This window comes from Asterias amurensis, chromosome 13 (genome assembly GCF_032118995.1).
Source record: "Asterias amurensis chromosome 13, ASM3211899v1".
NCBI classification, from domain to species: domain Eukaryota; kingdom Metazoa; phylum Echinodermata; class Asteroidea; order Forcipulatida; family Asteriidae; genus Asterias; species Asterias amurensis.
Window position 1 is genome coordinate 10,623,804 of NC_092660.1, and position 14,283 is coordinate 10,638,086.

A 14,283-nucleotide genomic window follows, 5' to 3' on the forward strand; every position below is an offset into this window, starting at 1 on the left:
ATAGTTCTCTGGAACAGTTATCATTAGCAATGACAATCCAAGTCAGAATTATAGAAACTATTTCATTTGTGCCAACAAAGGGGAAAAAGCATCAGTCTCGTCCTTCATTGATCTGGAAACTGAGAAAACAAATTCTCTTTTTTTTCCAAAGCATTAAAGGCAGTGGACACTATTGGTAATTGTCAAAGACAGCCTTCACAGTTAGTGTATCACAACATAATGCATAAAATAACAAACCTGTGAAAATTTGAGCTCAATTGGTTATCAAAGTTGCGAGATAATAATAAAAGAAGAAAACACCCTTGTCACACGAAGTTGTGTGCGTTTAATTAGTTGATTTCGAGACCTCAAGTTCTAAATCTGAGGTCTCGAAATCAAATTCGTGGACAATTACTTCTATCTCAAAAACTATGGCACTTCAGAGGAAGCTGTTTCTCACAATGTTTTATACCGCCAACCTCTCCCCATTACCCGTCACCAAGAAAGGTTTTATGATAATAATTATTTTGAGTAATTACCAATAGTGTCCACTACCTTTAATAAGCAAATATCTGACCTGTCTTGGCTGTGTTGCAGAAATAATAAAGAGCAGACAAGCTTGACTAACCAGTTGACGAGCAGTCTGCCTGGGAAACCACTTTTATGACAGTTGATCATAATAACATAAAATACCTTTCGAAGATGCGGGTGGTTTTTACATTGACTTTTACCATTACATGTAATGACATCACTGCGAATAAGTTCAGCAAATAGTACGCTCTAGAGCTTGAACACACACATCAGGGCGTGCTGGGGCCCCAATACGGTAGCATTTTCACTGCTCACCACAAGCTAAGTAGTTTTCTTCAACTGAAATGTTCCGGTTTTCTATCTGCTTTTTAGCTGTTTGACTTTACAATCTCTTGAGAGGGTCGCTGTCACTTAATGACCTCATTCTTAACTTGGGTGAAAGTTCGAGCTTTGACTGGAAAGATCCTTGCAAGATGGTAAGTTTGATTTCGCATGCGTCTAAACTGGCTTTAATTTGTGCTTTTATTCAGATAACCAAAACTTACAAAATTTCTTGATAGCTAAAGAAGGGTAGGGCCTCGTTAAATGAACAGTTCAGTGGAAACTCCTTTCTGACCGTTTTAGTGTGGATGCCATTTTGTTGAGTAGAGGAGTAGAAGTGGAAATTAATGTTGACTTTGAAGTTGGGAATAGCTTGAATTGCATTAAAGGAACATTTTTATTGCCTTGGATCGGTCGAGTTGGTCTTTGAAAAGCGTTCGTAACCGTTTTTTATATAATGCATATGGGTAGAAGAAAGATGTAAAAGTAGAATACAATGATCCACATAAACATGCCTCGAAATTGCACGGTTTTCCTTTCTCTCGTCGATTAAAACGGTCGGCCATTTATGGGAGTCAAGTTTTTGACTCCCATAAATGGCCGACCGTGTTAGTTCGCACAGTAAAAGGAAAACCACGCAATTTCGAGGCAAACTTGTGTGGATCATTGTATTCTACTTTTAAAACATCTTTTCCAACCATATGCATTTTATAACAAACGGTTACAACCGCTTTTTATAGACCAACTCGTCCGATCCAAGGCAACGTGTTCTTTTTCATGATTGTGGGAGAATTTTCTTTGTGGTCCTGTCTTGTCTTAGGTTTTGTATGTAACTAAAGATTTGCTGGAGAATATCACCTTAGGGTTTTAAATTTCTTCTCCCGGAGTAATAAGAAACCTCCATGATAATAATCTTCCGTGAACACCCTCATTTATTTTTGAGAGAGATGGGAATGGGTTTAGGAATTTGAAACAGCGCCCTCATTCTGAATAACATCGCTTAAACACAATTTTTTTTTTTTTCTTTTTTTTTTAAACATCCACATTCTTGGCCGTCGGATGATTTATAAACCGGTCGACCCAATTATGATTATTTTCAGTATCTTCCTCGTTTCTAAACACTCGTAACCTCTGACTCTGTCATCGAGGTCTGGAGGAAGAAAATTAAAATAGTTTGGGGAAACTGTCGTCGGCATTCAGAGCCGTCTGGGAGTTTGGTTAACCCGGGGAAAGAGTGACTCGGCCAATCATAATCGTTGTTGATCTGGTGTGTACAGGGTATAGGGAAACCGTGCTTAGGCAGGCAGTGCGGTCGGCATGTGGTGGAGATCTGTGTACACGTACTCATGCGTTGGTACATTGATGATCACACAACAATAATAATAGCTCTCTAGCCGTGTCAATTCGTGCGCTATCTTGGATCGTGTGGAGTACGCGCCTTGAATTGGAGTAGTTGGCTATTCATATGTATATCAGCCATGTCGGTTATAGACAAGGTTTGTATGCTTTTCTTTCAAAGTTTATTGGAGGGGAAAGTTGGATGTCAGTCAACTAGTTTTTATGAGGATCCCTTTTGACGTGGTGGTGGTGGCCCCCTTCATTATTGATATACGGGCTGGGTGTGCGCTGGGTGTCGAGTGTGTTTTACACCGAGCGTTCACCGTGATTCTACCCCTGGTGACAGCCCCGCTGTCCCGCTGCGATTTACCCACGGTGTGGTCCGTCTCGGATGTCTTCCACCAGCAGAAAAAAAATATATATATTAAGTGTAGCATCACCAAGCTCGTCTCTTCTTCATCTTGGAGTATAATCAAAGTGATCATTTTCCCTCTCACTCTCACTGGGTGAGCTTCTCCTATCTACGTCTTGGATTTATATAACCCCAAATCGGATATACCTCTTTCTACCTACCTCAGATACGCTTCCGTGTGACGCGGGATTCCGGCAGCGATATGTCCAAGGGGAAATCCAGCAAATCGGGCGGCTCGGATCACGCCGACTTCAGTAAGTTTTTAAAATATTATTTTTGTTGGCATGCTTTAAAATATTTTACTCAGAAAACATCTGTTCTAAATACCACAAAATAAAATAACAAATCAGTAGGGATGTGATTATTTAATACAATGCATTGGTCTAAGTAATTAAACAAAAGAGTTTTGGTCTTTTATTCTAAGAAACAAAAAAACTAAATTAAAAATTATTTGTCTATTTGCATGGATTTTCCTTGGCCTGCTTTGAACGATTTTCAAAACAAATTGAGGTCCAAATCCCACAGAACAAAATAAATATTAAATAATTATGTGCGATTTAAAGTAATACAACTGCATGGGTCAAAATAAAAATAAAAAAAAAACAATTCAATTTCAAACTTATTTTTCAATAAGTCTGTGTGTCTGGCTGTCGCGTGTGCACAAGGCCTACTTCACGGCAATTTCAGAACAGGTGTAGATACTCGAGTAAAATCTTTCATGGATGATTTCGTTATAGTTTGTTATTATTTTGTTCACAGGTATCTTGATCTTGAGTGTATTTTGGGTTTGATGCGAGAGAATATGCTTTGGATTTTATTTCATTCAGCATTTTCATTGATGATGGTTGTGTGATACTCAAACGGTCTTGGAGTTTTGAGAATACGCGGTTAGTGCATGCAACAAACTGAATACGGTTTACCGTTAAACCGGTTTGGATATTATTATAATCATGGAGTAAACCATGCTTGAAGGTTGTTGTTGTTCTTTTGGATTGATGGAGCTTTGGAGAGTACGTGGTTGCATGCATGCAGTTTTGTCTGGTATTGCAAAACCCGATTACGAGTAAGGGATTAATTAAACTGGTTTTAAGATGTTAAATTAATTTGCATCGGGGATAAAGAATATTAATTGTTTATATTATTTACCCATACACCGGTGTGTTAGCGCTGTATACTCAGTACTTTCCCGAGTCCTGTGAACAAATCTCACAGGCATATTACTCGGGTGGGATTCGAACCCCCGACCCTTGCAATTGTTGTATAGCAGAATCTTGTTTTAATAATCATGGAGTAAACAATTATTGAATGTTTATTGTTCTTTTGGCGAATTATTGAATTAAAGGAACTGGACACTATTGGTAATTACTCAAAATAATTTTTAGGACAAACAACTTACTTGGTTACAAGCAGTGGAGAACTGTTGATAGTATAAAACATTGTGATAAACGGCTCCCTCTGAAGTAACGTAGTTTTCGAGAGAGAAGTCATTTTTCCATTACAATAATTATTTGATTTGATTTCGAGAACTTACAATTTGATTTTGAGGTCCCGAAATCAAGCATCTGAAAGCAGACAACTTCGTGTGATAAGGGTGTTCTTTCTTTCAATATTATCTCGCAACTTCGACGACCAATTGAGTTCAAATTTTCACAGGTTGTCATTTATATGCATATGTTGAGATACACCAAGTTAGAAGACTGTCTTTGACAATTAGGCCTTCCGTTAGTGTCCAGTGTCTTTAAATCAAAAGTAAATAAGCCATTATTAGTTGCTTGCGCTTGAGTCAGCTAAACCATGACAGCATCAACTGAGATTCATGGATGTGGTTTGAGGAATAAATTAGGGACCGAAATTGTGTTAAGATAATCCAATTGATTTAAGCCAATGTGATTTTCTTGATTAATATTTGGGCTAAGACTCCAAGAGCAACCTTTAACATATCACCCTCTTTTCAACCTTATCTTGGTTCAAATATATGTTGATGGATGGAACTGATAACCTGCTCATTTAGGTTATCTTACCCCAGTAAAAACATAACTATTACTAGGTTGTCTTATAACCAATAGTGAATGGTTTATCCAATAATATTCATGTCATCAAGTGGTCTAAATCTTTCATCGATGATAGTTTAAACATGGATTGAGAGAAAAATCAAATGGTCCTCATTGGGATTTGAACCCAAGACCCCTACCACTCCGGGCAGATGATAGTTGACATTCCACCCCCCCCCCCCCCCGGGTCAACTGTGAATGTTCCCCCACAAAACCTGTACAACACACGTACATTTTAAATACATTGTATTTAGGCAATAAATTGTGAATTAGTTTGGCAGTATTGGACATTGTAAATGCAGTTACTTTTAATGTCAGAATGTCAGCACGTCACGATGAGATTTCAGTTGTAGAAGAGGAGGTTTGTTGTTGGAAGTTGGAGACCATGGAATGTGGTGTTTACTCTGGAAATGGATTTTGCTCCACTGTTTCAACCCATCATACACCGTACATCCCAATTGTGTAGTATACTTTATTTCAGTGTATGCGATGCATAGTTCATGGGGGGGGGGGTAGTATTTGATTTGTTTTGTGATAATATTCATCAATGGTTGTGTGTGGTGTTCACTTCATTAGAATTATATCAGTGCTTTAGGAAGAGGTAATGCCACGATGTCACTCCAGGATTGCACTTTGAAACCATCGACTAAAGATTAGGGTCAATTGAAACCGCCATTTATTGACTTAATGAAATCCATTGGAGGGGATTGTGTATTGTATATCTGACTGCAATACTGTGGGTCCCAGCTATTAAAGCTCGCGAGTGTCCTAAAGTTTAGATTTGTGGTGATCTTGAGCATAGACAACGTTTTGTGTCTCCGAGGTTTGATAGTTACTACAGTGTATAGTGCCAAAGTTAAAGGAACACGTTGCCTTGGATCGGACGAGTTGGTCTATAAAAAGCGTTTGAAACCGTTCGTTATGAAATGGTTAGAAAGATGTTTTAAAAGTAGAATATAATGATCCACACAAGTATCTCTCAAAATTGCACGGTTTTCTTTTTACGTCGCGAGCTATCACGGTCGGCCATTTATGGGGGTCAAAATTTTGACCCCCATAAATGGCCGACCGTGTCTTTGGACGAGGTAAAAAGAAAACCACGCAATTTCGAGGCATATTTGTGTAGATCATTGTATTCTACTTTTACATCATCTTTCTAACCATATGCATTTTATAATAAACGGTCAAAAACGGTCAAAAAAGACCAACTCGACCGATCCAAGGCAACGTGTTCCTTTAAGTAATACCGTTCTGCAAAATTTAATACAGCTGAGGACCTGTATCGCGTAGGGAAGTGTGAGCAGTCTGGTTCCAATTGCATTGCTTTTTACCGCGGAAATCTGCGCTTATAACGGCACCATACCATAATAAAGCACATAGCTATCGGCATTGATAAAGCACAACGTTCTCTGTAACTGTGTAAGCAGATATTAAAGCCATTGGACCCTTTCGGAACAGAAAAAAAAATAAAAGTTCACAGATTTACAAATAATTTACAGGGTTTACAGAAAGCAATGGTGAAAGACTTCTCTTGAAATATTATTCCATGAAATGCTTTACTTTTTGAGCAAACAGCAAAGCAATATAAATTCTCGTTAACGAGAATTACGGATTTTTTTGAAACACATGTCATAACACGGCGAAACGCGCGGAAACAAGGGTGGGTTTTTCCGTTATTTTCTCCCGACACCGATGACTGATTGAGCCAAAATTTTCACAGGTTTGTTGTTTTATGTATAAGTTGTGATACACGAAGTGTGGGCCTTGGACAATACTGTTTACCGAAAGTGTATAATGGCTTTAATAGAGAACCGTGTCATGTGATTTCCTCCAACTAAACACAAACTTACGAAAAACATTCACTTTTTACGTAATGTGATTTTCTTAAAAAGTGGTTTTGTGTTGCCTTTACATTGAAGTAGCCCTATATTAAACTGACAATTTTTTATTTGTTGTGAATATTTTGCGACCATGGCCATGTCAAGAGACTTTTGATTATTGTCAACTTGATATGTTATATAATGACGGATAACATTGTTTAACCCATTGACATATAGATCTATTACAGAGGAAGGAAACGCCTTCCGATATTCGTTTTCACTTTGTGCAAGGATTCTGCGAAATAATAACAACCACAGCCCATTTGAACCACAGTAGCAAAATTACCTGTTGTACTTCATGGCCAACTGCAAGCATGATAGTGCATTATTTTACCCCAACAAATTAAGGAAGTCAGCACTCGGCAGCACTCGGCAAATGATTTGTTAAAACCCTAAATTACCCCATAATCCAAATAATTCTTGCACCCTTTTTGACCGAGAACCGACAAGACTTTAAAAACGTCCGGGTCAGTTTTTAGCCGGATTAGGATCCTTCTTGGATATGACCCATATCCAGGTCAGTCATGACTCAGAAATGGGTCAAACTGACCCAGACATGGGTCAATATGACACATAACTCAGGGTTACATATCATTTTGAACAACCCTTTTCTGGGACAGCAGCCTGACCCTGAAGTGCCCCTCTGGGACCAGTAATCCAGAATTCAGTTCAGGCACGGAAGTTTTTAAAGTGCTGTATAAGCTATTGGGGCGATAAGTCCATAAGTATAAGCTAATGCGCTTTACATGTACAATAGTTTAGACCCAACAATGATTTAGGTGTCGAGTTAGCATACGGTGTAGGATTTTGTTAGACTTACTTAGAGTTAGAGTGAGTAATGATCAGTGCCAAGGAGCATGTTTACATGGATAGGCGCTATATAAATTTCCATTATTATTATTATTATTTTTGATCCTAAATATCTCAAGGGATTTATAGAGTTAAATGTTGAGAAAAACAAATTGGTAAACATGAGAAAACATTCTCATGCAAGAAGATTATCCGCCACAAGTGGAATTTTTTCTTCTTCAACATATCGTTCAAGTCTAAATTAATATAATGTCAACAAAATCCCTTTCAAAACATCGTTGTTATCTCAAAATGTGATAATGTGATTATTTGAAGTAAAAGGTTGATTATGGAGGCCGGGCATGGATCCGCTCATGTATAATGTATACATAACTTAACTATGCTTACTATCTTACATTTAGGTAACTAAACGGCTTGCTGTTAAATGGGGAGTGTACTAATTCGGTAATTGTTGCAATACCTAGTGTCCGACTGGTATGGGAGCCTCTGGGTTTTTCACGAAGGTACAAAAGGATTACCGTGTCAACGACAACAAGAGACATATGGCATGTCTCGAGCGGTGTCTTGGCCAATTGTTGTGGGTCTCTAAGCTCTTTGACTCCCCACGAAATGTCTGCTGTCCGCATCGAATAGTACAAAGTTACGGCCGCTGCGTTTATGGTTATCATTATTAGAGTTGCCAGTCCCCATTTGTAACTGTTTTAAACTTTGCTGGGACGTTTTTTTCCGCATGAGAAGTCCTTTCTAGAGATCGTCTTTATTTTGAAGCTTTGATTTTCTTAAGTCAACCCTCATTCCAACCACGTTCCCTAACATATACTATCCTAGCCCTAATGTCGGATTGGTAGAGCCAATCAAACCAACCAGTGAAATGACAAATCTGTGCCGGAAAAAAGTGATTTAATAGTCCTTCGTGTGAGTCCGGAGAAAATAGTTGGGGAAAAAATACACGAACAATTTTCAGCATTTTAAACGCATTGATGCGTTGTTTTTTTTCTTCTCGGATTTACATTTTTAGAGAAAAATATTTCACAGGAAAAATTGTTTTGGTATGAACTTCATAATCAGTAAGCTTTCAGACCAAAACTGAATGATGATGTTTTTATCCTCTGCATAATACCTCTATAACTTGCATCTTTTGTCGCTTTCCTTTTTGAAATAACCTGACCAAGTAAAATCGTTACATTACTTACAGTCGATAAAACCAATAGTCACTTCTTTTCAGAACCACCTCTTATTCCTCTCAGAAAAGTACAAATCATTACATTAAAAGAACTGCCGAATCCCCACGCAGAGTACAGCCTATACTAAATTTAACATGTTGTTTTTCTGTGCTTGATATAGTAGAAGTTTTGAATGATGATTCTCTGCTCGTAAAAATATCCAAATGAAAATATGTATGTAATAAATCGGGGCTACTTCTCCGGCTCTCGCTGAGTGTGGCCTGGGTTAGTTCGGTAGCCCTCTTGCCCCCCCCCCCCCCCCCCCCCCAATGATTCTATTCGCTTGACAAGGCCCTATAGCAACATGCACTAATCGATGTCTACGTATTGTCACCAGCTAAACGACTGTGGATAAATGATAATAGACGTCAAAACCCACAATGAAAAGACCTTGGTGTTTGGACAAAGTGTTTGCTTTGACGAGTGGAGAATCAAAAACAGCTCGCATATAAACGGTTTGACTGTTTCAATAAGGGTGGGCTTCCAACAAATGGCCATTGACTGGAAGCGGCCATTTTGTTTGTCACCCTGATGCAGTCTAGTGTTAGGGTGCACCCGACTAAATAATGGAGAAAACGGAGCGTCAAGCTCATTAGTTTTGTCTAGAGGCCTCAAAATATTCGATATTTTGACAGATTTTGAGAGCCCCCTAAAGGGGTTCAATGCACAATCGTGATCTGGGGGTTGTTTAATTCCAACCTTGATGTATTTTGGATGACATAGGTCCGGCCAAATTTGTCCTATAAGCCTTTTTGAGGTATGGCGGACGTGATTGGAGTGTACTGTTTGGTTTGGGTGTATACACACAAATTTTCCCAAACCTTATAGTGATGTAGCATGAGATTTGTATAGTTTTCAAGATTGATGCTCTAGTCTAACGTTTGCAAAATTACAATGGTGTGTTTTAGGGGTGTTTTGACTTTGAGGGGGAATGACTCGACGGGCCCAGTGAAAAGAGAAAATTGAACGGAATTGAACTCGTCTTAAGTCCTATAAGATTAATCCTCAGTTAGGAAGAGTTTGGTGAAATCGACGGCTGGACACTTTGGTAATTGTCAAAGATAAATCTTCTCACTTCGTGTATCCCATCGAAATGCACACAATAACAAACCTGTGAAATTTTGAACTCAAACGGTCGTCGAAGTTGCGAGATAATAATGGGGGGAAAACACCCTTGTCACACGAAGTTGTGTGCCTTCAGACTGACGCTTGATTTCGAGACCTCAAAATCAAGTTCTGAGGTGTCGAAATCACACTTAAATGTTTTAGTGGGAAATAATTTCTTTCCGAAAACTACGTTACTTCAGATGGAGCCGTTTCAATGTTCAATTCTATCAACAGCTCTCCATTTATCGTGAACACGTAAGTTTGTATGCTATTGTTATGTGATCACCAATAGTGCCCAGTGCCTTTGCACCATAAAGTACTTTTGGCTGGTACTAAGCAGTTTGCATTCGCTATACTGTTTCCTCAATTTTTATTAGTACAACGTATTGTACCATTATGTGCGTGAAAATATAAAAACAGCACACCATGACCCTTTTAAAGGCAGTGGACACTATTGGTAATTACTCAAAATAATTATTAGCATAAAACCTTTCTTGGTGACGAGTAATGGGGAGAGGTTGATGGTATAAAACATTGTGGGAAAAGGCTCCCTCTGAAGTGGCATTATAGTTTCTGAGAAAGAAGTAATTTTCCACGAATTTGATTTCGAGACCTCCAATTTAGAACTTGAGGTCTCGAAATCAACCATCTAAACGCACACAACTTCGTGTGACAAGGGTGTTTTCTTCTTGCATTATTATCTCGCAACTTTGAAGACCGATTGAGCTCAAATTTTCATAGGTTAATTATGTTATGCATGTGTTGAGATACACCAACTTTGAAGGCTAGTCTTTGATAGTGTCCACTGCCTTTAAATGCACGCCGAGGGAAATACGTGTATCCTTGATTGGGTATCATAATGGACTAGCATTATCAACATCATGTTTTATCATTACGCGTTGATATACAGTGTCATACTAATATATCACGGTTCCAATCGTGCGTGACTGTTTTGTCCCACGATACGGGAATATTCCTAGCTGTATTAAAGCTTACTCTATGATTAACGGCATTTGACACTATTGGTAATTACTCCAAAAATATATTAGCATAAAACCTTACTTGGTAACAAGCAATAGTGAGCTGTTGACAGTATAAAGCATTGTGAGAAACGGCTCCCTCTGAAGTAATAGTAGTTTTCGAGAAAGAAGGTAGTTTTCCACGAATTTGATTTCGAGAACTCAGATTTAGAAGCTGAGGTCCCGAAATTGAGCATCTGAAAGCACACAACTTCGTGTGACAAGGGTGTTTTTCTTTCATTATACTATCTTGCAACTTTGACGACCATTTGGGTTCAAATTTTCACAGGTTTGTTATTTTGTGCATGTGTTGAGATACCACCAAGTGAGAAGAATGGTCTTTGACAATTACCAGTAGTGTTAATAGTGTCTTTAAAACGGAGTTCCAAACGTGAAACAAAAATAGCCAGATGGCATACCATATTAACATGTTCATATATAATGTATTTTTAATGACGAGCTGTTCTTTGTGACCACACAGTCCAACTGTGGCATCCTTCCACAAATGAGGGCATCAATGTTGTATCAACCGTTAGATTAGAGAGAGGGTATTTGGTGATTACTCCATCAATTAAAGGGAAGGTACACGTTTGGTAATTACTGAAAACAAATATACTTAAAGGAACACGTTGCCTTGGATCAGTCGAGTTGGCCTTTTGAAAAGCGTTCTGTAACTGTTGGGTATAAAATCGATATGGTTAGAAAGATGTTGTAAAAGTAGAATACAATGATCTACACAAATATGACTCGAAATTGCGTGGTTTTGGTTTTACCTCGTTGAATAACACGGTCGGCCATTCATGGGAGGCAAAAATTTGACTCCCATAAATGGCCGACCGTGTTAGTTCGCGACGTAAATGAAAACCGTGCAATTTTGAGTACTACTTGTGTGGATCATTATATTCTACTTTTAAAACATCTTTCTAACCATATGCATTTCATAACAAACGGTTTCAAACGCTTTTTATAGACCAACTCGTCCGGTCCGAGGCAACGTATTCCTTTAAAAACTGACTTGGTATAACGAGCATTGGAGAGCTGTTGATAGTATAAAACATTGTGATAAACAACTACCTCTGAAGTAACGTAATTTTTGAGAAAGAGGTAATTTCTCACGAAATTAATAAAAGACTTCTAGCTAGAAGTATTTTATTCCTATCTGAAAGAACACAAATTCGTCCAACAAGGGTGGTTTTTCTTTCATCATTTTCTCGAACTTCGATGACCGATCGAGTCAAATTTTCACAGGCTTGTGATTTTATGCTGATGATGGGATACACCAAGTGAGGAAACTGGTCTTTGACAATTACCAAACGTGAACCTTCCCTTTAAAGACCACACAAACTTGATAAAGAGCGCTGGAGAGTTGTTGATATTGTAAACAGTATTGTTAGAAACAACACCCACCCTTTGAAGTTACGTTACTTCATAGAAAGGGTTGATATTTCAATACAAAATGTGAATAGGGTGGGAAATGTTTCAGACTTGAAGCCATTCTCAGGCATCTGAAGAAACACAATTTTATGCAACGAGGATGTTTTTTCTTTCATTGTTTTCTTGTATCTTCTATGACCAATTGAGCCTAAATTTCCGCATGCATATATTGGGCTGGGCTGACAATATTAATATCAAAAGTAAACCCTCACCTTGCCTTTAATGTTATTTGTCTCTGGCGTTTCAAAATGTAAGTCAGTGTATGCATTCGACAAACTAGCAACGGGATGTTTGGAATTTAAAGGCGTGCATACATAATTATAAATTAGTTTTTGAACGTTTCCTTGTTTCGTTTTCACTTTGGTAAACCGTCATCTGTTGGCGGGGGTGGTGGGGGGGGGGGGGAGGGGGTCATAAATAGCAACACACTGTAAATCTAAACTCCTATTTACGGGTTTTCTTTTAGTTTTGATGCTGATTCGATCCTCTGCTCAAAATATATATCTAATGTTGTGATCGCCTGCCAATTGCCATCATATCATGCGAGGCCACGTCCTACGCCCTTTGCTTGTAGAGTATGTTCTGTGTTGAAACATAAGTCAGTATTGATGCTCTAAACTCCGCAGGCCTACATTGCGACAATAACATAGTAGCAAGTCTTTAAAGGTACTTGACACGTTTGGTAATTTTACTCTAATGTATTGTGAGCATTTAAAATTACTTGGTAACGAGCAATGGAGAGCTGTTGCGACAATTAACACTGCGAGAAACGGCTTTTTCATTTCATTTTGTCTGAAGTAAACGTAGTTTTTGAGAAAAATTTCGAAAGAGGTAATTTTTCACTCAAATATGAAAAAGACTTCACTCTGACGCTTTTTATTAGGTATCTGAAAGCACACAAATTTGTGCAATTAGTGTAATTGTCTTTCATTGTTCTCTTGCAACTTCGATGAGACAAATTTATCACATGTGTTTAAAAACTGTTATTTTATGCAAACTACCCATTACCAATCGTGTCAAGTGCCATGGTGTATCAATACTTGTTTTAACCGAATCAAAAAGCGTCTGGAATAGAGCTATGCCTATTATACAGAGCTGACAAGTAAGTTTTTTTAAGCTAACTTTTAATAAATTGAGTAAATACCATTAGTGTCCAATGCCTTTAAGACTTACATTCTGTATTGATTATATAAAACAACCACACACTGAATAGTGTGTACAATGCCTTTAATGTACACCGTCACTGGAAACATGGCATAATGCAATCATGGCGCTCGAGCCCCCTGGTGCAATCTGACGTGTTATTGAATGTACCTTAGTTTTCCCCTGGGGACGAGTACCTGCAACATTATCGAAATACAAGTCTGGTACCCTGGCTCACCATACCTTCTTCACACAAGGATATCAATTCATCACCATTTGTTTCATCAATCACAGGCTCTTACTCGCTTTGCATGCCAAACATTACTTGAATTCTGGTATTGGGCTCCATGGAATCTACTGCATAAATATACACGCCGAGTTTGTTTTCCCCGCTGCAAACATTAAAGGAACACGTTGCCTTGGATCGGTCGAGTTGGTCTTTGAAAAGCGTTTGTAACCATTTATTATAAAATGCATATGGCTAGAAAGATGATGCAAAAGTAGAATACAATGATCTACACAAATATGCCTCGAAATTGCGTGGTTTTCCTTTTACCTCGTTGACTAACACGTCGGCATTTATGGGAGTCAAAATTTTGACTCCTATAAATGACCGATCATGTTAGTTCGCACAGTAGAAGGAAAACCACGCAATTTCGAGGCAAACTTGTGTGGATCATTGTATTCTACTTATATAACATCTTTCCAACATATGCATTTTATAAAAAAAACGGTTACAAAGGCTTTTGTTTTGACCAACTCGTCCGATCCATGGCAACGTGTTCCTTTAAAGACGTACATACTATGCGGCAGGCCTAAACTTCGTGCCAAATCATCTCATCAAAAGACAATTAAACTGGTCATTATCTTAAATGGGATTCACAAGTCTGTATATCGCCGTTAGGAGAAATAATGCATGGGTTTTGTAATCAATAATTAAGCGCTGTTTAGACTAGGAGAAATGTACGGGAGGCAAAACAAATTAAAAAGTCGACGTACATTATAAGCATTTTTGAGATATGGCGGACACATTGC

The 14,283-nt window shown here is 38.3% G+C and overlaps 1 protein-coding gene across 1 annotated transcript in view; it reads left to right on the forward strand.

Annotated features, from left to right (window-relative positions):
• Window positions 1-2,179: 2,179 nt before the first annotated feature.
• Window positions 2,180-14,283, forward strand: part of LOC139945741 (cAMP-dependent protein kinase catalytic subunit alpha-like) — a 97,493-nt gene continuing 85,389 nt past the window's right edge. Inside the window, exons 1-2 of the mRNA XM_071943123.1 lie at window positions 2,180-2,327; window positions 2,748-2,835. Coding sequence (XP_071799224.1) covers window positions 2,310-2,327; window positions 2,748-2,835 — 106 coding nt within the window. The 5' untranslated portion in view covers window positions 2,180-2,309. The remainder of the gene's footprint in view (window positions 2,328-2,747; window positions 2,836-14,283) is intronic.